Source organism: Diabrotica virgifera, chromosome 5 (genome assembly GCF_917563875.1).
Source record: "Diabrotica virgifera virgifera chromosome 5, PGI_DIABVI_V3a".
Lineage (NCBI taxonomy): Eukaryota > Metazoa > Arthropoda > Insecta > Coleoptera > Chrysomelidae > Diabrotica > Diabrotica virgifera.
In genome coordinates this window covers 259,674,568-259,701,973 of record NC_065447.1, presented here as the reverse complement: position 1 = coordinate 259,701,973, position 27,406 = coordinate 259,674,568, and the positions used below count along the sequence as shown (strand labels likewise).

At 33.5% G+C, this 27,406-nt stretch overlaps 1 protein-coding gene across 3 annotated transcripts in view; it reads left to right on the top strand.

The window, feature by feature from the left end:
• The window catches only part of LOC114329037 (uncharacterized), a 33,477-nt gene extending 10,129 nt beyond the window's left edge, over nt 1-23,348 (top strand). Inside the window, exons 1-4 of one of the 3 annotated variants that reach the window (XM_028278048.2) lie at nt 14,418-14,567; nt 17,626-17,665; nt 21,168-21,237; nt 23,121-23,348. In XM_028278048.2, the coding sequence (XP_028133849.1) occupies nt 14,528-14,567; nt 17,626-17,665; nt 21,168-21,237; nt 23,121-23,288 (318 nt within the window). In that variant the 5' untranslated portion in view covers nt 14,418-14,527 and the 3' untranslated portion in view covers nt 23,289-23,348. Of the gene's footprint in view, nt 1-2,229; nt 2,452-14,417; nt 14,568-17,625; nt 17,666-21,167; nt 21,238-23,120 lie in introns of those variants that run through there. The other 2 variants (XM_028278049.2, XM_028278047.1) reach the window with 2 other exon arrangements.
• The last annotated feature ends 4,058 nt before the right edge of the window (nt 23,349-27,406 follow it).

Below are 27,406 nucleotides of genomic sequence, written 5' to 3'. Positions count from 1 at the left end.
GGAAATAAGATTCCCATGTGTAAATGTTATGTTTAAGAATAATAAGATATAGCAAATATTAAGCAGTGATTGCCATTTAAATAAAATAAACAATATTTTGATTACAATTGTAACCCATATGTGTTATTATTTTACTCTTTTCTTTCCTATCCCGATTAGGAACCATTAAGAAATACTTAGAAGCCACGTATGTAAGTAATTAATTTTATAAAAAGCCCTGAGATTGAAAACATATTGATATGTGATCTGGTAAATTAATTAGATTATTATTAATGCATTGATTAAATTAAGTAACATATAAGAATATTATCTCATATCAATAATCAAGATCACAACAGTATATATAAAATTTATATAAACTTTATTTATATCTGACAATATTTTGTCTTTATTTATTTCCAGATCGATTTACTATATTCTCTTATGACAATGTTATTATGCGTTGGCGTTATTATTGATCATCATAATCACTAGATATTCCAGAATTCTTCTCTAAGGCATAATCGTGTTCACCAACGCCAAAAACCCAAAAGTAATTTGTTTGTATGAGTTTGGTACCGAAAACTCACGCAACTTCAAAAGATAACGTGCCTTGGGCACCAGGTGCTCCAGTGTGTGTTCTAACGGCGTATTCGTATACAGCAACCCCAAAAAGCCATTAGAAATCCGTTTGAATTAATTTAGTATCAAAAACTTTCGAAACTCAAGAAGATGGCGTGCCCTAGGTACGAGCTGGTCTGTTTTGATCGCATATTCGTGTTCAGCAACCACAAAAATCTGTAAGTAATCGGTTTGCGTCAATATAGTACCGAAAAACCTCGACCAGAAGATGACGTGCCTTGCAGTGACCGCGGGCACCAGGTGCTACGATGGTCTGTTTTGATCGCATGTTCATGTTTGGCGACTTTAAAAAACCCCGAGTAATCCATTTTCATCAATTTAATGCCGAAATCCCTCAAAACTTCAGAGATGAGGTTTCTTGCAGTGATCTTGGGAACCAGGTGCACAAGGTGTCGATTCTGATGGCATATTCGTGTTTAGCAACCTCAAAAACCCTCCAGTAATCCATTTGCATCAATCAAATGCCGAAAATCTTCGAAGCCCCAGCATATGACGTATCCTTGTAGCGACCCTCGGCACCAGGTACTCCGGAGCTCAGTTTTGATGACATATTCGTGTTTACCGACCCCAAAAAACCAGTGAGTAATCCGTTTACATCAACTTAATGCCGCAAACACTCGAAACTCCAGAAGCTTACGTACCTTAGTAGCGATCTTGGGCACCAGGTTCTCTGGAGTTCAATTCTGATCGCATATTCGTGTTTATCGGCCCCAAAAACCCGTAACTGATCCATTTGCAATAATTTAATACCGAAAGCCCTCGAAACTCCAGAAGATGACGTCCCTTGCAGTGACATTGCGCACCAGGTAATCCGGTGGTCTATTTTGATGATATATTCGTGTTTAGCGACCTCAAAAACCCCCCGAGTAATCCATTTGCATCAATTTGATACCGAAAACACTCGAAACCCCAGAAGATGACGTCCCTTGCCGTGACCTTGGGCACCAGGTGATCCAGTGGCCTGTTCTGATGGCAGATTCGTGTTTAGCCACCTCAAAAACCCCCGACTAGTCCAGTAGCATCAATTTAGTGCCGAAATCCCTTAAAACTCCAGAAGATGACGTGCCTTAGTAGCGACCCTAGGCACCAGGTACTCTGGAGGTCAATTTTGATGGCATATTCGTACTTAGCGACCCCTAAAACCGGCGAGTAACGCATTTGCACCGATTTAATGACAAAAACCATCGAAACTCCAGAAGATGACGTCTCTTGCAGTGACCTTAGGCACCAGGTGATCCGGAGGTCAGTTCTGATGGCGTAATCGTATTCAGTAACCCCAAAAACCCCACAAATAATAAATTTTTTTCCTTAGTATACTGATTTTGACTTTATTTTTATATTTATGCAATTGTGGATGCATTTTATGCACTTTACAGTGCAATTATGCATTTCCACCCATTTTTGAATAGTATACTTTTTTCCTGGCGTCATCCTGAACGTAATACAAAAAACTGCAGGTCTCTAGGTGCTGTATTTAAAAAATTATTTATTCGGGTGTTTTTAGTGCTAAATGCCCTGGTCTGTAACTACACTATTATGATCAGAAATTCTTCATTAATACAGTCAATGTTACGTATAGGTTAAACTAAATTGTTTGTTTTTTTACAGGATGAAGTTAGACATGAAGCAGAGAAATTGTGCCGTGATTTGCCCGAACAATTGAGAGAAGCTTGCGAAAGAGAATTGCTACCAAATCTTGACAAAGTCTACGAAGAGCTAAAACGTCATACACCTCTAGAATTCTGCAAAAAACATGAACAATGTAAATAAGGGTAAAATTGTAATATGCACATCTAGTTAAGAAAACAAAATAAATGTTAACATTCTGAATTGAGGTGTTTTAATAATCGAACAGAAAAGAATTTTTCTCGATATATTTTTATACTCAAAAAAATATAAAAATACTCAAAATAATATTTAACTAAAATTATGGCAATGCTTGAAAATACTATGTAATAAGAACTCTTACCACATGCCTTGTTAAAATTTTTAGATCGATGTTACTTGGATCAGTTAAGCTACTTTAATCCTCTCCATCTCTCTGTCTATCTCTCTCTATTTCCGTTTGTGATCTGTAATTAAATCAATGTGTAGTAGAAAAGATATTTTTTCTATACTGCTTATATGCTTATTCCATTCTTTCTGGACAAAAATTTGCAGAAGAAATTGTTAAACGCAACTTGCGTGTAAGGAGTATAGTTGAAAGGTAAATAATGAAGGGCAAAGAAACAGAAAATATTATTGAAATGCTGGCAAAAATATAATAATTTCAAAAATAAAAACAAAAAAAAATTCAAGTGGTTTGATGCCGAAGGCAAGAAAGTTATCATTAAGAGAAGAAATGCAAAAGAGAAAATGCTATAGACAGGAAAAAAAGGATCAGACTAAATATGAAATGGAAAATGGAATGGCATCTGCAAATCAAGAAAACGAAATTTGATTGAGAAAACATAGAGAAAATATAAACGCGTTTTATACGGAAAGAAAACGAAAACATTCAAAGTACATAACAGCAATGCAATAGGAAAAGGACCTGTTTTTATAAATATCAAAAAATGGGAACTAAAACAGGTCAAGAAAGAATTACAAATAGATGGAAGAAGCATTAATTATTATGAGGAGATACTAATTGTATAAAATACATTTACTTACTATAATTTGTACTAGGTACCTGACATAGGTTCCAGAAGAAAATGTTTTATCTTCTTATTCTTCTTCCCACTTTATAAATAGGCTCAATACCTGTTTTACTTCGGTTTTTACCCTTTATTGACGTTGTCTGATCATCTTTTCCTCGGTCGTCCCAATGGTCTTCTTCCATTTGGCGATTTGTCTCTTGCTATTCGTACTATTCTATTTTTTGTCATTTTTAAGTGTTGATTCCATTCCAATTCTATTTCTATTATTTTATTCCACACGTTCATTTCTTCTATACCACACCTCGCTCGTATTTTCTCACTTCTTACTCCGTCTTTTAGATTACGGTTTGTTATTTTTCGTAAGACTTCCTTCAGATAACGGAGAAAACTAAATCGATAGTGATATCAGCGGAACCGAAACGATGTAAACTGGTCGTAAGTAACAAAATAATAGAATAGGCGATGGAAACGAAATAGTTGGGAATAAAACTGTCAAGCTACGGAAAAGTGAATGTATGTTGGTGTTTTATTGGCACTGGTTTTAGCAACCAACTGGCCAGTCAATGTGTTTTACGGAAAAGTGAAAGAAGAAGTACAAAAATTAGTGAACATAGCAAACATAGCAGCAGGACGTCTCAGCAACACAATCTGGAGAAACAAATACCTCAGAACGGAAACAAAAACCACGATATACCGGAAAGTCGCCAATATAGAATACCATTTTGTTTTGGGGATATAAAATAATACCTTTATAGAAATGAAAACAATTGAATGTTATGGACGGAGAGATAGAAGCGGATTTTGTGCGTGATAAGTAATATGGAAAAACTATACGGGGATATGTTGAATTAGTTGTGTACATGACTTTCACCAACGGCCGGAAACCAGAGTTGGGGCCGAGGGTAGTTATAAGGGGTCAAAGTCGCGGAATTTATTATTTTTTTTATGCCACTCATGATCGAGATAGTGCACCAAAATTTGGAAATAAGTAGGTCATGACGTAACTAAGTAAAATCTCTAGGGGCGGAACGCTGCGTGGCCGACAAAGGGGTGGGGGTAGGGGTGAATATAAAAAATATAAAGGGTTTTTTGCGCTGCTCGTGATGGAGATAGTGGACCAAAATTTGGGAATAAGTAGATCATGACACTACAAAGTAAAATCCCCAGAGCCGGAAACCAGAGTTGGAGATGAGGGTAATTATAAGGGGTCAAATTCGCCGTTTTTATTATTTTTTTTTGTGACGCTCATGATCGAGAGAGTGCACCAAAATTTGGGAATAAGTAGGTCATGACTTAACTAAGTAAAATCTTCAGGGGTGGCACGCTGCGTGGCCGACAAAGGGGTGGGGCAAGGGTGAATAAAAAAATTTAAGGGGTTTTTTGCGACGTTCGTGATTGAGAGAGTGCACCAAAATTTGGGAATAAGTAGACCATGACATAACTAAGTAAAATCCTCAGAGCCGGAAACCAGAGTTGGGCATGAGGGTAGATAAGGGGTCAAAATCGCCGTTTTTATTATTTTTTTTTGTGACGCTCATGATCGAGATTGACCCCTTAAATCGAGATTGACACACTGCGACTTTGACCCCTTAAAACTACCCTCATCCCCATCTCTGGTTTCCGGCTCTGGGGATTTTACTTAGCTAAGTCATGGTCTACTTATTCCCAAATTTGGGTACACTATCTCAATCTAGCACGTCGCAAAAAACCCCTTATATTTTTTATATTCACACCTACCCCCAGCTCTTTATCCGCCACGCAGCGTTCCACCCCTGGAGATTGTACTTAGTTACCTCATGGCCTACTTATTCCCAAATTTTGGTGCAATACCTTAATCACGAACGTCGCAAAAAACCCCTTATATTTTTTTATATTCACCCCTGCCCCACCCCTTTGTCGACCACGCAGCGTTCCACTCCTGGAGATTTTACTTAGTTACGTCATGACCTACTTATTCCCAAATTTTGGCGCGCTATCTCGATCACGAGCGTGACAAAAAAATTAATAAAAAACGGAACTTTGACCCCTTATAACTACCTTCCTTCCCCACTCTGGTTTTCGGCTCTGGGGATTTCAATTATTTATGTCATGGTCTACTTATACCCAAATTTTGGTGCACTATCTCAATCACGAACGTCGCAAAAAACCCCTTATATTTTTTATATTCACCACTACCCCCACCCCTTTGTCGGCCACGCAGCGTTGAGCCCCTAGAGATTTTACTTAGTTTCGTCATGACCTACTTATTCCCAAATTTTGGTGCACTATCTCGAACATGAGCGTCATAAAAAAAAATAATAAAATCCGCGACTTTGACCCCTTATAACTACCCTCGGCCCCAACTCTGGTTTCCGGCCGTTGGTGAAAGTCATGTACACAACTAATTCAACATATCCCCGTATAGTTTTTCCATATTACTTATCACGCACAAAATCCGCTCCCAGCTCTTAGACTATACATTTTTATGTAGTAATTAAAAGCCTTCTATTAACCCTTAACTACACAGATCCGGTATTTTTTACCGGCGGGCATTCCCAAAATGTGGATTTCATGGTAACCTCACCACTTACAAGTTCATGTGTCTCTGTACCTCTCGGGTAGTTTGTATAACAATGCTAGTCAAAGCGTTTAGTGTGTATTGTCAATATTTTCTTTTCTAGCACACATCAAAAATCTTAACCGATAAAAATTACCGGATGTCTGTGTTAAGTAAGTATTTTTATATGGGTACTATATTTGTAAATCTGAAATGTTTATATTATTTTTTGGAGTTTTTAGGAAAAAAGTAAAGAAATGGACTGTGGAAGTCATCCTGGACCTTCAATAAAGGTTAAATTTGACGATAACAATTTTGAGGCCACTTTGCAAAAATGTAATTGCCATTTAATTTTGGGATAATTTTACCCCTTGCCGATTTTTTCTCATGGATGTAAAAATTTTTGTAAATGCTATTTTATGTTTCTTTTGTGATTCTACGTTTATTTGTTAAAAAAAAGTCTAAATTTTTTTTCATGGCATTTATGGCCGTTTGTTTCAATAGACCAAAAATGTTACCAAAATTCTGGTTTAATAGATTATTCTTCAAAAATCTTGTATTATATTATTAAAATCACTCGTTTTAGGATTTTTCCCATATCTCGAGACTCCATAAAAACTCATAATGCAAAATTTTTTTGTTTTTTATTATTAACTTTATATTTTGACTCGATTTTATAATGAGCGGTAAAAAATACCGGGGATCTGTAATTACGTGCTAATATTGGGATGTCTGTAGTTAAGGGTTAAATATCTTAACTACAAAAAAAAAGAATGTGTGTGTACTTTGTACGCACGTAAGAATTTATACTTCTATTATAATATAATTTCAACGAAATAAATATACCTACTTAACAGTTACAATACAAAAAATTAACAATAATTACCAAAAAATGAACCAAAACTTAACAATGCCAAATATTAAAAAAAAAGAAAAAAATATGAATCATCCGGGATTTGAACCCGCAATCTCGCGATTTTTTGATCTCTGGTCCAATGCTCTACCAACAAGGCTATCAAGCCGCATGCTAGTTACCTTTCAGATATACATAATTATACATCACGGTGACAAGTGAAATATAAAAATAAATGCTTTATTATTTTACGCCCAAGGAAGACAAATCCAAAGACACAAAATTATAATAAAAAGCCTTTTAAACCACCTTTTTCAAATTGCGCAAGTTGTATTATTAATATTAATGTTAATAAATGAAATATAAATATTTTGACGTTTCACAATTTGACAATTCACTTTTAACTGCAGTGCCTTAAATTTTTTAAAGCACTAGTGCCTTAAAGTAGCATTTTTAACGCTCCTATGGAGTCCTAAAAATTGCATTTTTAACACGTTTGTAGAAAAATATATTTAAAAACACTAATATATTCTTTCCACACCTTTTCTGGACTGATAAATACATAAATTAAAACATTTTGAAGCATAACTTCAAAAATATAATATGAAAACTATTTAAAAAGGCAGTATAACTATTAACTAACCTTTGTTGTTTCTCTTCCCTCAAATTTTAAAACGCAACAACCATACATAACCAAACCGTCAACCGTCCAAACCACAGCTGCGCTACAGCTGCCATATTGTATAATTTCTGACTTGTCATTTGAACATCAAATCAGAACAAAGTTATAATGCGCATGCGCCGGGATCGTAGGTTTTAACATATAAAAATTCACCCTCATATCCCGCGTAAAGAAGTATAACTTCAAAAAAATCGAACAAAAAGACAAAATCCCAAATGAGTAGCCAAATATGAAATAGGTACCCATATATGGAATATAGGCATAAAACAACATATCAATAACAAAAATAGACAAACATCTGAGATCTAAATAAGAAAATTGTGAAAAATGAAAGAAGTAGCTTAATTCACATGCAGACATCACAGATCCATGTACGAAACTCTGGACCAGCACAATCATAATGAGCCCACTCACACTTAATCCACTATTCCATAATTAGTCCAGGGCTAATCTGTTTTGAGATGGACGTTGAGAGGTGACTGAAATTTTTTTGCAGAAATTGCTTAAAAATAACTCAAATAATAATATTTGAGTTATCCTCCCGCTCAAAATGGTCCGGAACATTGTTTAAATAATCAAAATGTCAAAATATGAAGGAAAAATTCGATTTTTTTATTGGTTTTTTGAATATAACTTTAAAACTGTTCATTTCTGAGAAAAGTTGTACTGACATAAAAGTTGCGTAATTAAATGTGCTACTATATAGAATCGGTTAAAAATTTAAAAAATAGTCACCCTTGTTGCAAAATAGCAATACTTGCGAAAAAAACATACAAAAACAAGTAGTCGCATTTTACGTTTTTCAACCATTTATGCTACACTTAGGACCTTCATATTTTACCCAGAAAAACTTTATGATATAGTAAAACAACACTGTAAATTTCGTTAAGATACGTTTAATAGATTTTGCAAAATAAATTTTGCAATCCAGCTTTCGCAAAAAAAATTAATTTTTTAAAAATGTTGCAGGACTGAAAATAAAGCAGATAGTAAGTTGAATTTTTTTTTGCTTATAGAAGTGTACTGTACCTTTCATTTGCAATTTGCAAAATTAAAATCGAATAATCACCACGGCGTCAGGAAATTTTTTAAATAAACATTAATTTTTGGTGCTACGCGCAGGACAGCGTTGTTCGATTCACACAAGTTAATTTCCACCAAAATTTCCTCTAATATTTATCTAATATATTATTTTCTTACTCTATATTTTGTTGTATTTTAATATTTTAATTCCACAAAAATCAAACTAATTTTATTATTGTTTGTGAAATATTGTTTAAACAAGTGCATATGTTTAAAAATAATAAACTTTTATTCTCTAAGTTAAAATATATAAGTTTTTGCTAAAAAAAGTGTTATTTCAAAGGATAGAGTATGTGTTTTTATTTTGCAATAAACAAATTTATTTATTTATATCGAAATGTAATAAAAATTAAAATGTATCAATCATTATCAAAGGTTATTGAAATGCCCAATCAGAGCAAACTATCCGCTGTCCTGCGCGTAGCACCAATAATTAATGTTTATTTAAAAAAATTCCTGACGCCGTGGCAGTTAATCGATTTTAATTTTGCAAATTGCAAATAAAAGATACAGTTCACTTCTATATGCAAAAAAATTTCAACTTGCTATCTGCTTTATTTTCAGTCCTGTAACAATTAAAAAAAACGAATTTTTTTTGCGAAAGCTGGATTGCAAAATTTATTTTGCAAAATTTATTGAACCGATCTTAATGAAATTTACAGTATTGTTTTACTGTATCATAAAATTTTTCTGGGTGAAATATGAAGGTCCTAAGTGAGCATAAATGGTTGGAAAAACATAAAATGCGAATACTTGTTTTTGTATAGTTTTTTCGCCATTATTGCTATTTTGCAACAAGGGTGACTATTTTTAAAATTTTTAACTAATTCTATATTGTAGGAAATTTAATTGTGCAACTTTTATGTCAGTACAACTTTTCTCGGAAATGAATACTTTTAAAGTTATAATCAAAAAACGAAGAAAAAAATCGATTTTTTCCTTATTTATTTGACATTTTGATTATTTAAACAATGTTCCGGACCTTTTTGAGAGGGAGGATAACTCAAATATTATTATTTAAGTTATTCTCAAGCAGTTTCTGCAAAAAAATTTGAGTCACCTCTCAACGTCCAAATGTACTAATATTTTTACAGATCCGCCTTGGTCTAAATTAGGAACCAACGACTGTCCATATTTGGATTTGTACATTAGTTCAAACTAGTATCAACATTTTTTAAAGTCGTAATGTTTTAATTACAGAACGTCATAAAATATTAAAATAAAGGTACTATTGATATACGCAATAACATAACAAGTCTGTATTCATGAATAATAACCAATAATACTCGTTGAATATATTTACCTTTGAAATTTTCTGCGAGACGATAAAACAAAACGCGCCTGTCAGACACGTATCGTTCGCGCATCTGACACAGAGGTGTGAATACGATAATAAAGAGAGCGACTGAAATAGATGATGGTCTTTTAGTGCGCTTCCTACTTATATTTTCGGAGAAATCAAGGAATTACATATTAGGGCACCATTCCATATTTGGTTACTTTCCTCTATAAATTAATATTAAGACTGATAATGACGTACACAGCGGAAACAAGAGCAGATACGGCGAATACACAAAGACTACTGGAAACAGCAGAAATGGAAAGATTAATCGTTTATGGATATTCTTGGAGATAACGCAGTGCATGGTAACGCACGACCCGATGCTGCTCAAAAAGTTACTGAGTATCTTGGCGAAGTTCAAATCGCATGAGTTGATTGACCTGCTTGCAGTCCAGATATCAGTCCTATAGAACATGTTTGGTATACAATGAAAAGACCTTTACAGAGTCATATGCCGGTTCCCAGAACTACAAGAGAGCTACGCAATATATTGGTGCAGTAAAGGACCAATATTAAGCAGAATCTGGTCCAAAATCTGATCCAAAACATGACTCGTAATTTGCAAGCTGTTATGACTACTAGGGAATCCTGGCTACTGTAGTTCTGAAACTTTTGTGTTTCAACAACAAGCTTCTTCTTCGAGTACTGTCTCCTTTTGGAAGTTGGCTACCATCACAGCAATTTTATCTTTGTTGGCTGCAGCTCTGAACAACTGTATTGAACTGCACCCATACCACTCCCTTAAATTTGGCAACAAGGAAATTCTCCTACGTCCCACATTTCTCTTTCCCGAGATTTTTCCTTAGATTATGAGTCTTAGCTGAGAGTACTTTTCTCCTCTCATTATGTGGCCTAGATATACCATGCACAAGCACATCAAATTAAAATTGTTTGTTTTCAATATTTAGTTCAATGAAAAATTGTTAAGTTTCATTACTTTCAACAAACTTTGATGTCAAAAACGTAGTTTTCTTTAATAGGCCAGGACGCATCTCTTTTGAGATGTGACTCATATTTTTGCAGAAATTTCTTGGAATTAACTCCTATAATAATAATTAGGTTATCCTCCTCCTCAAAAATATCCGAAACATTGTTTAAATAATCAAAATGTCAAAAAATGTAAGAAAAATTCGATTATTTCCTTCGTTTTTTTGATTACAACTTTCAAAGTATTCACTTTCGAGAAAAGTTGTACTGACATAAAAGTTGCGGTAATTAAATTTCCTACAATATATGATTGGTTACAAATTTTAAAAATTGTCACCCTGGTTGCAAAATAGCAATAATTGCGAAGAAAAAAAAAACATAAAAAGAAAAGTATTTGCATTTTACGTTTTTCAACTATTTATTTTACACTTAAGACCTTCATATTTTACCCAGAAAAACTATATAATATAGTAAAACAATACTGTAAATTTCATTAATATCGGTGCAATTGATTTTGCAAAATAAATTTTGCAATACAGCTTTCGCAAAAAAATTTATTTTTTCAAAATGTTGCAGGACTGAAAATAAAGCAGATAGCAAGTTAAAATTGTTCCTTTCGTGTAGAAGAATACCGTACCTTTCATTTACAATTTTTAAAATTAAAATCCATTAATTACCAGGAAATTTTTTAATAAGTATTCATTTTTGGTGCTACTCGCAGGACAGCGGTGTTCGATTCACACAATTTGTTTTCCACCAAAATTTCTTCCAAACTTTATCTTATATATTATTTTCTTACACTACGTTTTGTTGTATTTTAATATTTTAATTCCACAAAAATCAAACTAATTTGATTATTGTTTGTGAAATATTGTTTAAACAGTTTCATATGTTTAAAACTTTTATTCTTTAATTTAAAATATATGAACATAGAAAGTTTTTGCCAAAAAAGTGTTATTTCAAAGGACAGAGTATGTGTTTTTATTTTGCAATAAACAAATTTATTTATTTATATCGAAATGTACTAAAAATTAAAATTTGTCAATTATTATCAAAGGTCATTGAAATGCCCAATAAGAGCAAACTATCCGCTGCCCTGCGCGTAGCACCAAAAAAATGTGTATTTAAAAAAAATCCTGACGCCGCCGTAGTGGTTAACCGATTATAATTTTGCAAATTGCAAAGAAACGGTACGGTGTTCTTCTATATGTAAAAAATTAAACTTGCTGCCTGCTTTATATTCAGTCCTGCCAGATTTTGAGAAAATTCATTTTTTTGCGAAAGCTGGATTGCAAAATTTATTTTGCAAAATCTGTTTAACCGATCTCAATGAAATTCACAGTGTTATTTTCTTATATCACAAAGTACTTCTGGGTGAAATATGAAGGTCCTAAGTGTAGCATAAATGGTTGAAAAACGTAAAATGCCAATAATTGTTTATTGCCATTATTGCTATTTTGCAACAAAGGTGACAATTTTCAAAAATTTTAACGAATTTTATATTGTAGTAAATTTAATTGCGCAACTTTTATGTCAGTATAACTTTTCTCAGAAATGAATACTTTCAAGGTTATAATCAAAAAACGAAGAAAAAAATCGAATTTTTTTATTATTTAAACAATGTTCCGGACCTTTTTGAGTGGAAGGATCACTTAAATATTATTATATGAGTTGTTTTCAAGTAATTTCTGCAAAAAATTATGAGCCACCTCTCAACGTCCAAATGTGCTAATATTTTTACAGAAGCGCCCTGGTCTATAAGAAATCCATTCGTAAGCTCTATTACAAACAAATAATAATAAAGAATAATTCAAAGAAAATACTTATTTCTAAAATATACTCAATTTAAGAGGTGACCCGAATTTTAAGCTTCTGAGTGTTGTAGTTCTCACGCTTCCAATTTTTACAACAACAAGCCTATTATTTAACCACCAACAACCACCTAAATAAAAAACACTTAGTGCCTATTTTTCCAACCCTAAACGAACACCTGTAGGTACTGATAAAAATTCGACCATCTAAAAAAAAACAACTTCAATGAAAATATTTTCTTCTACTTTAATACAAGATTTTATCTTGCTATGCACTTCGAATCACTTACAGTCGGAAAAATGAAAGAATACCCATGAACTAACATATAAAACACGCTGTATTTTCCTGTCACCGTGTCACACAAAAAATTGGCCAGCGCAAGTACATGTAATAATTATTGTTACATGTACTTGCACTGGATAATTTTCTTTTTCACACGGTGACAGGAAAATACAGCGTGTTTTATATGTTCGTTCATGGGTATTCTTTCATTTTTCCGACTGTATATGATGATAACATAAAATTTCTAATTATATGAGTATAAAAATATCTAAAATATGTCAACTATTTCATACACTTTAATTTTATCAGGTTTAAAACTATTTTGTTGGATTGGCAAGCAGTTATTGACAATTATTTATAAAATCATAAAAAATCATTTGTTTTTGAATAATTCTTAAGACATAAACAAGGAGAAAGTACAAATCACAGATTTTTACCACAATTACTGATATCTTTAACAACACGGTTGTTGTTAAAACTCGTTGCCTACAAAAAAATATTTATCAATATTAATATCTAATAATTAGAGCGTCGAGCCTAGTAGGCTCATGACTGGATTGACGATACTCCTCCATTCTTTTTTGTCCATTACTTTCATCCTCCAATTTGTGAGTCTTTTTAGATCATCGTCTAAATCTATTTTCCACCTTGTTCTGAGTCGACCTCTTATATGACGTCCTCCTATTTTATTTGATATCTGTTTCTGATGTCTGATGTCTGATGTTTGCCTGTTTTCTGACAGCATTATAACGTATTTTGAATTAAACAATTTACATAATTATTCTTCTTTTTGTGTCAACTAATTTATAAAAAATAAATTTTTTTGGACGATCTGTATAAAGTGTTAATGTTTATATTTCTGAATAGAGAATTGAGTAACCTTTTAAACAAGCTAGCACACAACCCCTACTCTGAGTTAAAAAATCATCAATTACGCAATAACGCCCAGACGGATGACAGCACTAGTATTATAATAATATATACGTTAAAAAATCATAATTTAAAAATAAAATCGACCTGTTTCAGAATTTTTCCTTAATCGCCATTTTATGAAATAAAGAATTTATTCCAAACATTTGCACCATACTGTATGTATATCTAAATATACTTCTACATATTCCTGCCCATTCATCAAGTGTTCGAAATATTCGTTCCATCTGTTTAAAATGTACTTTTCATTTATTAGACTTTTCCATTTTGGTTTATCAACACAATATCCTTTCAACACAATATTCAACACGATATTGTTTCAACACAATATCCTTTCTTTTCTTTTGTGCCCCCGATGTAGTTTGTTATTTCTTTATTTTTGTAGTTTTTGTCAATTTCTTCCAAGAGTTTTTCATTATATTTTTTTTTACTTTTCTCTTAATATTTTTTTAGTTCTTTTCTTTTATGGTATATGTCGTTATCTATTATTTAAAATAAATTTTTGTGAATTATATTCCAGGCTAAGTCTGGAATATAGTTCATAAAAGAAAACAAAGTTTTTCTAAACAAAAAAATTATATATAAAAAAACGCTAGTTATATTGTTAATATTTTGTGGAATTTGTTCCTATAGGTACACTCAATCAAGGTTATCACTGATATCAATCACAGCAGAAAATATAGAATAATAGTGGGTTTTATCAAAAATTCAGATCAACATTATAGTTCAAGTGGTCAGTTTTTGAAGTGTTTGACTTTTTGTATATAAAGCAAACCCTGCAATACATATATATCATTATTGTGAAATATAATTCTTAAACATGAAAATTGCACTAGTTTTGGCACTTTTGAGCTGCGTTGGTAAGTAACGATATTTTTGACTGATTTTGAAAATTTACTGTAGCCTATTATTTTCGAAAATTCGGACTATTACTAACGGATATATTCCGTTAGTATTATTTGTGGTATGTGTGTTTTGGTATTTTCAGGTATTATGGTTAATCTTATAATTCTAATCATTTTCATAGAATTATTAGAATTAATTTGACTACCTTTAAAATCCCAAAAAAAATTTATTAGAGCAGTAAGGATCTGTTGTTAGGTGGATGTGAGAGGTGGCATTCAGATTTTTGAGAATAAAGTTAGGTGATAACTTCATTAATAATAATTCATTTATGCTCCTTCTCAAATAAGCCCGGAACATTAATAAAAAAAATAAAATATTTGAAAATTTCGAAAAATTTCGTTTTTTTTATTTTTTTGCTTATAACTTAAAAACTATTCATTTTAGAACAAAGTCCTAAAGGAATAAAATAAAGATAATTAAATTTTCTATCAGATCCAATTGGTTAAAAATGTCTTAATTTATCACCCTTGCTTCAAAATAGCAATAAATATAAAATAAGGGGGCAAAACAAGCCTGTCCTTATTCAATGATCTTCCATCACTTAGGTTACACTTGGAACCTTCCTAATTGGCTTAGAAAATTTTTGTAATGTGTTAAAACCGTACACCAAATTTCACTGAAATTGACTTACTAGATTTTGCATAATAATTTACAATCTAAACTTTTTTTAAAAAATTAAAATTTTTAAAATCTTGCACAACAAAAACTAGAACATACAAAGATTTGTTAATTTTTTACATATAAAAAAGTACTCCACCTATCTAATGCACTTTACAGAATTGAAATCGGATTATTTAAGCAGCCTCAGCAATGTTTTAAAGTTATAAACATTTTTTGGCCTATAAACAAATTGGTGCTGTAGTCAGGAGGGGGTGCTACGGGCTCCTTTATTTAGATGGACTTACCCAATTTTTTTATCTATTTTGACCCGTAGAACACGAATTTTTTGGCTGACAGTTGATCCGGATATCGATAAGATTGTTATAAACAAAGAACTTGAGGAATTACATAAAATCGATTTTTCGCAAAATAAAACTTTTTTTTGTATTTATTGGGTAATTCTAAGCACAAAATGTTCTTACAAGTTTTTTCGTAGGATGCACAGTTTTCGAGATAAATTCGGTGGAACTTTCAAAAAATCGAGAAATTGCAATTTTTGAACGCGAATAACGTTTGATTAAAAAATAAAATAGCAATTCTGCTAAGAGCATTTGAAAGTTTAAGTCAAATTATACCGGTTCTAATTATTTGCATTGCTAAAAATTAATTTTTTTATTATTAAACAAAGCTCTTTGTTTATAAGCCAAAAAATTGTTTATAAATTTAAAACATTGCTGGGGCCCCTTAAATAATCCGATTTTAATTCTGTAAAGTGTATTAGATAGGCAGAGCACCTCTTTATATGTACAAAAATTAGCCAACTTCTAAATGGTCTACTTTTTGTTCAGAAAGATTTTAAAAAATTTGAACTTTTCTAAAAACATTTAGATTGCAAATTTATTATGCAAAATGTATTAGGTCGATTTTAATGAAATTTGGTACACGATTTAAGTATGTTACAAAGAATTTCCTAAGTGAATTACTAAGGTTCTAAGTACCACCAAAGTGGTTAAAAAATATTGAATAACAACAGACTTATTTTGCCCCCTTATTTTGTATTTACTGCTATATTGCAGAAAAGGTAATACCTTAAGACATTTTTTACCAGTCTTATATCATACAAAATTCAATTATCTTTATTTTATTTCTCTACAACTTTGTTCCAAAATGAATCGTTTTAAAGTCATAAGCAAAGAAAGCAGAAAAAATGGATGTTTTTCGAAATTTTTAAATATTTTAATTTTTTTATTAATGTTCCTGGCATATTTGAGAAGGAACATAAGTTAATTGCCTCGGTGCTCTCAGACTTTGGAAGCAGAAATGCAGTGGTATGGGTATACCAATCGGAGACATAACATTATACACTTTGAACTACGCAGACGACCAGGTGGTAGCTGCCCAAGATAAGGAAGACTTAAGGAAGAATATATGACAATAAAATTGATGGAAGAATACAGGAAATGGGGTTTAGAGGTAAACATAAGGAAAACACAATATCTACACATCGGTAACCAAATACAACAAGAGGACCTAGATCTTGACGGAAGTGACTACATCAGGGGTTGTACAGAGTATATATATCTAGGGATTAAATTAACAAATAGTGGAAGAACGGAATCCAGTATAGATGATAGAGTGACGAAGGCTAGAAAGGTTACTAGAGCCCTAAACCCTGTCTTATGGCAACATAACATAAATTTAAATACAAAAATGAGGATTTACGACGCTATTATGAAACCAATTTTAACGTATGGCTCCGAAGTGTGGCAAATGACAAGAAAATCCGAAAATAAGCTGCTTACTACTGAAATGGATTTTTTTAGAAGATCTGCCAGAATATCGAGATGGGACCATGTTCGAAATGAACAGATCAGAGAAAAAGTAGGTAAGCAGAAAACAATAGTGGACGAGGTACAACGAAACCAACTTACTTGGTATGGACACGTCCAACGAATGGGAGATGAAAGATTACCAAAAATTACAATGAGATGGATACCGCCAGAAAAACGGAAAAGAGGAAGGCCACCGACCTCCTGGAAACAAGGAATTACAAAAGCCATGTCAGAAAGAAATCTTCAAGAAAGAGGCTGGCTAGATCGACAGGCTTGGCGATTGGGTACCGGAAGGCGTAGAATGCTATAGAACCGGTTATATATATATATATATATATATATATATATATATATATATATATATATATATATATATATATACATAAGTTAATTATTATTACTGAAGGTGTCACCTAACTTTATCTGCAAAAATCCGAATGACACCTCTCACATCCAAAAATAGACGTTTTTTCGCAAATCCTTACTGGTCTATATGTTTTTTGTAGTTGAACAGCTTATTACAAATAACAAATGTTTGATTTTTAGAGTTTTAAAATAATTTTTATTAATTTATTTGCAGCTCTTACCATCTACGCTCAACAGGAGCCTATTTCTAATGAGTAAGTAACATCAAATAAAAATAATAAAAGTCCCGTACGATCGAGTAAAGTTGACCAATAACTATAATGAGCAATTGAAAGTCAACTTAATTTGTTATTCCCATTTCAACCCTAATTTAAAGTCTCTTGAAGACTCATTTCTGAAGAACAATATTACTCATTTCCTTTCTGTATCTGGCTTTAGGTGATTTCTTTAAATTTTGAAATTTAGTAAAAATTTATGAGTAATACTGGGTAATACTCTCTGAATCTATGGCATTTACAGTATTAAAAAGATTCTCTAGTACTTTCAAGAGACACAGTTTTTTTTAAGATGATCTTAGTTTTAGAGCCAATGACATAATAGTACGTGAAGTAGAATAAACTACAAAAAAGAATTGATTTCTTTTTGATATACATACATACAATTATTCTTGACTTTCATCAATTTGATGAAGAGTAAGGATTAGACATCATTTACTTAAGGAAGTAGGCGCAAAATCTTGGTACAATGCTATTTAAATGCATTAATTTTTTAGAATCCTGAGAAAACTCATTAATGCCCGGTTGCACCAACAGATCTTAGGCTTAAGTCGAGAATATCATAAGAATTAATATAATATAATTATAATATATTACAATACGAATACCATAATATAATAATAGATATAATTGATAATAAGGTAAGAATCTAAAATTATGGTGCAACGTAAGTGATACTCAAGGAAACCCTATCTATAAGTAGAGCTTAGCTAAGCTGGAGCTTAAGATCTGTTGGTGCAACCAGGCATAAGACTTTTGAAAAATTTGAACATAGAATAAAAGATTACATTACTACCGATGGCCGAAAGTTCCTTAAAATAAACAAAAAGTTTCTTTTGAATAAAATATTTGAAACAAATTTCGACTCGATTCAAGTTCTCTGTTTAACCCAGGTATGACAATACCATAAGGCACCGCTAGGGAAATATTTCAACTTGCGGTTCAAAGAACTTGTATGAAACGAGTCTGTGTGCTCTAATACTGAGTATGGCATTAGTAAAATTAGAAAATCTACGGTTTCGTTTTGATTTAAATCTGTCTCCCTGCATCCCCCGTTTGTACTATTTCTAATTTTCTAACTTTACTAACGCCATACTCTGTATTAGAGTACACAGACTCGTTTCATATAGGTTCTTTGAAACGAAAATTGGAATATTTTCCTAACGGTGCCTTTTGGTATTGTCATACCTGGGTTAAACTGAGCACTTGAATCGAGTCGAAATTAATTTCATTTATTTCCCGTTAGAGGGCGTTCTAACCGTACTGCTATATAAATAGTTTTAATTTATATCGAGAAACTACGGTCGTGTTGGTGTAAATTTGTTTTCCTCAGAGCCTCCTGCCTCAAGCTGTGCTACTTTCCAGCTTCATGGAAGGTAGCCAGTACTGTTATGATTCCCAAACCGGGAAAACCCCCCACCAGCACTGAATCCTATAGACCAATATCTCTACTTAACACTCTAGGTAAAGTCTACGAGAGGATCCTTAAGGAGAGACTCGTAGAATTCCTAGATGCCAACCACCTTCTTCCCAGCTTCCAATTTGGATTCAGAGCTGAACATTCCACGCGTAATGCATTGATTGAAGCAGCCACCTTCATCTCCCAAGCAATCAACGAGCGTCAAAGACACGCAATAGGCATATTTCTAGATGTCCAAAAGGCTTTCGATCAAGTCTGGCATGCCGGGCTGATTGAAAAATTACGCCGTTTTGGACTGCCAATAACTTTTATCAAAATCATACACTCCTATCTCTCAGATCGAACAGTTCGCGTCAAAGTCGCAGAAATATTATCCACCTCCTTCACTCCACAAGCGGGAGTGCCACAAGGCTCAGTACTAGCCCCAATATTATACACAGTTTACAACAGTGACGTTCCCAAACCAGCTAGACGATCCGAGTCAGTCCTACTATTTGCAGATGATACAGCCCTTCTCACCGCAGGCTCTTCAAGGGGCACTCGTGTAGAGCCCTCTGTATTCGAAAAAGCTCAAACATTGCTGGACAAAATGGTCAGATGGTGTAACAGGTGGAGAGTCACGCTCAACGCCACGAAAACCCAGATGATCGCCTTCAGACATCCTAATAGCCGATCCTCCTTCGAGGAGGCTAGGATCGTTCTCCAGGGAGAGAGGCTCGAATATCGTCCTTCGGTGGTCTATTTGGGAGTTCACTTCGACTGGACTCTCAACTGGAACACTGACGTTACAAACACCTTAAACAAGGTAAGGAAGAGAGCTTGTCTCATGGGAGCACTTTCTGGAAGGTTTGGAGGTACGTCCAGCAAAACATTTGTACACACGTACAAAACCTTTATAAGACCGATAATCGATTACAGATCGTGCCTCTACACTCTGCTAAAACCACGGGCCAACAACAGAATTGCTGCCACAGAACGCAGGGTTCTGAGGAAGTGCCTGAGGAAGGGAAGGCTGTATCCGTCTGCACTAGTACATCCACTCGCTAAAGTCCCCAAAATAGTCGACAGAATCCGTTCTCTCGGCAGCAAGTATACAATGCGCGTCATCAACGGCTCTAACATTAGAGCCAAAAACATCCTAAAAACACCTTGCAATAGGCGCGGTTTTAGACTCACCGGGATTCCCAAAAATAAAGTTGCGTTCCCTCCGGCTAAATTTCTTCAATTAGCTAGAAACGAACTTCCCGATGAGTTCCACGAAATTTTAGAAAACACTCCCCTACTATATCGCAGATAACCAAACTGCATCCCAAAAGCTGAATCCAAGAGCCGTTCCACTAGTGACAGCTACCTTCGCTGCTTGGCGGATATCTAATACAGAGATTAGCACAAAACAGAACATAGCATTTCTTCTCGCTCGCTCCAGCTAGCCCAGCACTTAGAAAAAATCACCGTCTAAACCCACACTTCTCAACACGCTTCTCCCTTTGGAAACAACCATGTTCCACACACTCCCGCAAAAAAAGGGAGTTCCAGTACCCTGAAGAGGCTTAAGCCTAAACGGGGATTAAATAACATGTGTTGATTGATTGGGGAGCCTCCTTGACAAGAGGTAGACCTAGAAATAGTACTATGGGGGGTTGGAGGGAGACATATTTAAATCAAAACGAAACCGTAGGCTTCCTAATTTTAAAAATAGGTATTTCAAATTAAAAATAACACTTAATTTTCTTTTTTTTCACACCTGTAACTTATTAAAATAAACATTATAGAAGTTTTCGGGGATTTTCGGCCCTCGGTAATAATGTAATCAATGTGCGTTTTAATTGTTCAAAGACACTTATTAGTTTTCTCAGGATTAGATAAAAATTAATGCTTTTAAATACCATTGGACCAAGATTTTGCGCCTACCCCCTTAAATGATATATTATGTTGAATATTAACGTAATAAACTTTACTTTTAACATTATTTTAATCGATATATAGTTAGTATTTTAAATGAAATAAAGTCTATATATAATGAACTTATTTGTTCTGCTTAAAACAAAAATATTTTTCCAGACGTAGGTGCGACACTTGTATAGCATTGGCATCTATAATCAAAGACTACGCTGCCGAGCATGTTCCACTAGTAAGTTTTATACGTATAATAATAATTAAATCTAGAATAACGAAAGCAGCTTTAGATTTAAGTGTATTAAGAGTCCATCACCATCCAAATTTCCTGTTTGTTTCAAAAGTTTAGAGATTAAATTATTTATCAATAACACAGGCCTACAGAAAAAAAAAATTGTTTTGGTGCCGTGAATCCTTCAGCTGATTTTTACTATATTAGGGGCGATAAATCGAAATATGGATTTCGTTTTTTTGTATCAGCTCTAGTTTTATGGATATGACAAAATCCGAAATTAGAGCTTTAATATTTGAGATAATGAAGAATGTGCTATTCAAAGGAATGTACATTGTTAATTAAACTTATTCCTCAGTATATATTTGTTGTCCTCACTGTATTATGCCTTATTTATGTAAGAAATAATACTTTAATATCGTTATATTACTATTTTATAAGGAAATAAAACAGCTTGGAGATTATTTTTAAACTTTTAAAATGATACATTTACCACTTGTAAACCCATTCAGCCTCCACCTAATAATGGCTCATAGCCCAGAAGCTTCCCCAGATAAGTATGGAAAAACTTAAAGCTGGAATCTTTGATGGACCACAGATCAGACTTCTTACAGAGGATCCGGCTTTTGTGGGGTCAATGAATGAGGTAGGAAAAACGCTCGGCTTTCATTTGTGGATATTATGAAAAATTTTCTGGGAAATCACAAAAGTGAAAACTATGCTGAGCTGGTAAACCGTTTGCTGAATAACTTCCAATCACATGGATGAAATATGAGCATCAAAGTCAACTATCTTCACAGCCACCTGTACCGTTTCGCTGAAAACTTAGATGACACAAGTAATGAGCAAGGTGAGAGACTTCACCAAGAGATAAAAACCATTGAGGACCGCTACCAAGGAAGATGGGGCATGGGCAGCCTATGGAAAACTCAAAGACATCTTTAAAAGCGATATACCAATTTCTTTAAAACGTAAAACATCTGACCAATGTGTGTTGCCTGTGGTGACTTATGGTGCCGAAACTTTGACATTGATAGCTACAACTTCTAAAATGCTGCAAATAGCTCAGAAAAAAATGGAAAGGTCAATGCTAAGTATATTGCTTCGTGACCGAGTTGGAAATTAAGACTTAGACTAAGAACATGAGTTACCGATGTAATTTCCCGAATTGCCACCCTGAAATGGAATTGGGCCGGGCACGTCGCCCGAATCAGTGATTGGAGGTAGACGAAGAGATTACTTGAGTGGAGGCCGAGATTAGATAAAAGAAGTAGAGGAAGACCGACTACTCGTTGGACTGACGATCTCAAGAAAATGTCAAGGAATTGGATGCAAAGTGCTCAAAATGGAGCACAATGGACAAAATGAGGGAGGCCTATGTCCAGCAGTGGACGCAAAGGGCTGGATGATGATGAAATTGCTTAAAATATACGTATTTTTTAATTGTTTGGTTTTTATTTTAATTTAGTATATCCATATCAGCATATTCGTATTTTAATGCATAAAAGCTGGCATGACCTACTTTATCTTGAAAACTAGAGCTGATAGAGCAAAACTAAGGCCATATTCGGAATCAGCACCCCAATTTTACCCAAAATCAGCTCTAAACACTTCGGCACCAAAAACACTGTAGGCCTGTGAATTAAATAGCTTGGTAACATAAAGCTTTTTTGTATTTACCTAAAAAGTATTGTCTCTGCTTCTATGTTCGTACCAAATTTGATGCTTATTGAGTATCGTTTTTACCAGACCTTATTATTTTTTCTACTTCTATTAATTTTAATGTTATTTAAAACATCCTCAACCATGATATTCTGATCAGAAATTTATCACTAATACAGTTAATGCCACGTATAGTTTTAACGAAAATGTTTGTTTTCTTACAGGATAAAGTTAGACGAGACGTAGAAAGATTATGCGATGATTTGGCAGATGATTTGAGAGAAGCTTGTGAAAGGGAATTGCTTCCAAATCTTGACAAAGTCTACGAAGAGCTTAAAAAACGTACACCTCTAGAGTTCTGCGAAAAACATGAACAATGTGGTAGAAAGTAATATAGTTGTTGTATGTACATTTAGTTACAAAAGTGAAAAATAAATTTGTGTAATTTTGAACTTATGTTTTTCTTAATCAATCAGATAAATTATTTGCTCAATATATTTTTCCTATCCTAACTTTTTTAAAGTAAGACGGATCGTTATGAAACCTTTTGCATGCGATTCGGGAGATTTTCTGGAAAATTCCTGGTCACTCAATTACTTCTAGCCATTTACAACGCTCCAATAAGGTTTAGAGAACCGGATGTTCCTGAACAATTCAAAACTGACTACTACTGAAATGGCTGAATCCTATAAGTATAGAATATATATGGCAATTTCCAAGAAAAAAAAAATAAGCATCGGAGAAATTCTACAAAAGGTAGATACTTATACGCTGTATGAGATCTCGTAACGCGACAGTTCGTAACCGGACAACTGGTAACTGACAATTCGTAACAGCGACAGTTCGTAACGGCGACACTTCATAACGGCGACACTTCGTAACTATAAAATTCGTAACGGACAATTCGTAACGTCCAAATTGAATTATTCCGTTAATTTTTGTTAACGTGGAAAATAACAGTTGTTACAGTTATAAATGAAATTATGTTTATCAATTTAACGAATCAGTATCATCAAATCAGTACCAGTATCAATCTATTATAACTAATAATAGGTAATTATAATCTTTCCTTTACAAAATGTTTACTTAGAAAGTTGGGAATATCTAAAGACGGTTGCTGGCTTAAAGATTTCACGAATTACTTCATTATTCCTTTGTATAAATATGCAATTTTAAGGAACGATAGGAGGAATAATTTTTAAAAATATTGTTAAAAGTTTGTATGTATTTAAATATTTTGTTTGTGTTTAAAAACTGTATACAGTAGAAAAATGAAAGAATACCCATGAACGAACATATAAAAAGCGCTGTATTTTCCTATCACTGTGTGTTACAAAAAATTGGCCAGCGCAAGTAGATGGTAGATGTAATAATTAATATTACCTGTACCTGAGCTGGGCAATTTTCTTTGTGACACGGTGGCAGGAAAATACAGCGTGTTTTATATGCTCGTTCATGGGTATTCTTTCATTTTTCCAAATGTATATGCTGAAACACGAAATACAAAATGTGTTAAGCATATTTATCCCATTACTGAATCGTTAAATTGATGAGTAACTATTTAGATGGGAAATAAGCCACAATTAAATTGAAAAAATAATTTTATTAACGTTTTGAAGCCCAAATCGGGTTTCGTTTTGGGTTTTGGGCTTCAAAACGTTAATAAAATTATTTTTTCAATTTAATTGTGGCTTATTTCCCATCTAAATAGTTAATCATAAAAGTGTCACTAGGAAATAACTTCAGAATAACGTTAAATTGATAAACATAATTTCAATTATAACTGTAATAACAGTTTCCACGTTAAAAAAATAAACAGAATAAATTAAATTGGACGTTACGAATTGTCCGTTACGAATTTGTATAGTTACGAACTGTCGCCGTTACGAAGTATCGCTGTTGCGAACGTCGCCGTTACGAGTTGTCCGTTACCAATTGTCCGGTTACGAATTGTCGCGTTACGAGATGTCTGGTTATGATGAAAATCGAGTGCACTATCTAAGTACAAAATTGGCTGTAAGCACACTTGTTTAAATGAAACGGACTGGGTGACTGGGGATGGGAACAAAACAAATCAAGCTTCTGTTCCGATAAAATGCCGTAGCCACCTGGTGGTTCACCCAGTATCTTCTTCTTCTTCTTCAGATGCAAATCTACTAATAGATATTAGCGATCACATTTTCCATTAACTCTCTGTTTCTTACAATGTGTATCAGAGATTGTATGTCGTCAATACCGGTCCATTGCCTTATGTTTCGGACCCAGAACATATTCTTGCGTCCTATTCCTCTCTTGCCTTCAATTTTACCCTCGGTTACAAGTTGAAGGAACTGGTATTTTTTGTTTTGCATGATATGACCCAGATACGCCGTTTTCCATTTCTTGATGGTTTCTTGGTTGGCGTTCTTGGTTGACTCTTTTAAGGACATCTACATTTGTGACTTTCGCCTTCCATGGTTTCTTTAGGATACGGCGATAAAGCCACATTTCAAAGGCTTCTAATCTGTTTATACCCCTTGTTCTTAGTGTCCATATGCCATAAAGCAGCACCGATCACACGTAGCATTTAATAAACCTTAGTGTCAGGGTAAGATCGGTCAAACAGGTCAGTACCTTCCTGAATTTTGCCGAGAGCTTGTCGAGCTTGCTCAATGCAATGTTTTACTTCCCTGTCCGATGCCCAGTCTTCAAAAAGCCACATTCCCAAATATTTAAATTCGCTCACTCTTTCAATGGACTTGGTATTCAATGTTATGGTGGAGTTTCCAAGTGCATCCAAGTTTCTGGAGATGATCATGAATTTGGTCTTTTTTGTGTACGTATCAAGTAAATTATTATTGTGGTACCATTAGTTAAACACAGTAATTTTAAAACCTTTTTGTCTCTTAGTACTTTTTCGATAATAGAGTTTTTATATATCGAGGTATTTTGAAAATGTGTAAAATCCACCACATATTTGAGTATGGTGGATTTTTACAATCCACTAGATATTTTTGCATTTATTCTCTCGGATTTATTTTTTTTTGTTTTTCATAGAATTACATTTTTGCCAGCATTTCAATAACATTTTCTATGTTGTTTTACTCCTATGTCTTTATCTCCCAACTATACTTCCTTGATTTACATTCAGGCTGTGTTTTTCAATTTCTTCTGCAAATTTTTGCCCAGAAAGGGTAAAATAACCACATACGCAGTATAGAAAAACTGTTCTACCTTACTTTGATTGATGAGAGAGAGAGAGAGAGGGATGTATATAGATATGATTAAAATAGCTTAAAATGTCTGATTTTAACATCGATTCAGATTGCTGGACCTCGAAAGTACACACACCCAAACTTACATGGCATCACCATGTATTTCAAAGAAAAATTTATTTCTTTTAAAAAAAACTTGTTATTGCTGTGAAGAATAAAGGATTTTATTGAAAATAAACAAATATATAACACTATCGGATAGTACAAATCGGCACGGTATAGGTTATTTGCTTGAGTTGCAAATTGAACGAAAATAAATAAACTAACTTTTGCGTCCAAAAACAAAAATATGCCTCATTTGGGGTTATAGAACTTACCCGTGTTGAGCTGCCCCCCCCCCACTTGCAAAAACCAAAAAACAAATAGCCCTGATTTATGAGCTATTTATGAGCTCTCATATTCCACAAACTAAAAATTTTGAGCTCGTTCCACTGAGCAGGATCTTGATACATTAGTGGGGGGGGCTGAGTCAGCCCCCCCCCACTACTTAAAAATAGGAATATTGAATCGGTTTTTGCGGCAGAATTACGAGCTATTTATGAGCTCTTGAAATTATATAGTTTCGATTTTTGAGCTCATCCCCTTCACCCCCAAACAACCCTTAGTTGATTTAACTTAAGAGAAAAATGCTGAGAAAACTTAAAATATATCGTGTTGCGGATATAATTCCTGTATCTTATATACTCTAAGAATAAACTATTAAATCACGTGCATTTCGATTATTGAGCTACAACCCCTTCGCAAGAAAACCACCCTATCTTCCCGGCTTAAGAGAAAGTTGTACTTAAAATGCATTAAACTAATTATTTGGCGACTACATATCATTGAATAATTTATAAGCTTCCAAATTACGCGCATTTACATCAGTAAATTACAATTTATTTTGTATAGTGCAGTCACTGAAGGTAAAAGTCAACGATTACCTTCAATTTCGGTGAACCTTCATCGATTTTCACGAAAATTGGTCAGTGGTTAGAGGATACGTCTAGAAACAAAGGTGACATGGTACCACCTTGCGCCTTTACCCCGAGGGTGGATACCGCCCCTTCTCGGGGGTGAAAATTATTTTATTAAAAATAACTACACAAATCAATAAAAGAACAATATAAAAGCAAAATTTATTATATAAAGTTAATAAAATAAGTCAATACTTTTTAAGTTATTAAAGATCAAAGATTTTAATTATTCGTGAAAAAATTCATCTTATGAAGCGGTTTTTCGTAAATCACTGAAAAACTGTAAGTTTTTACAAAAAA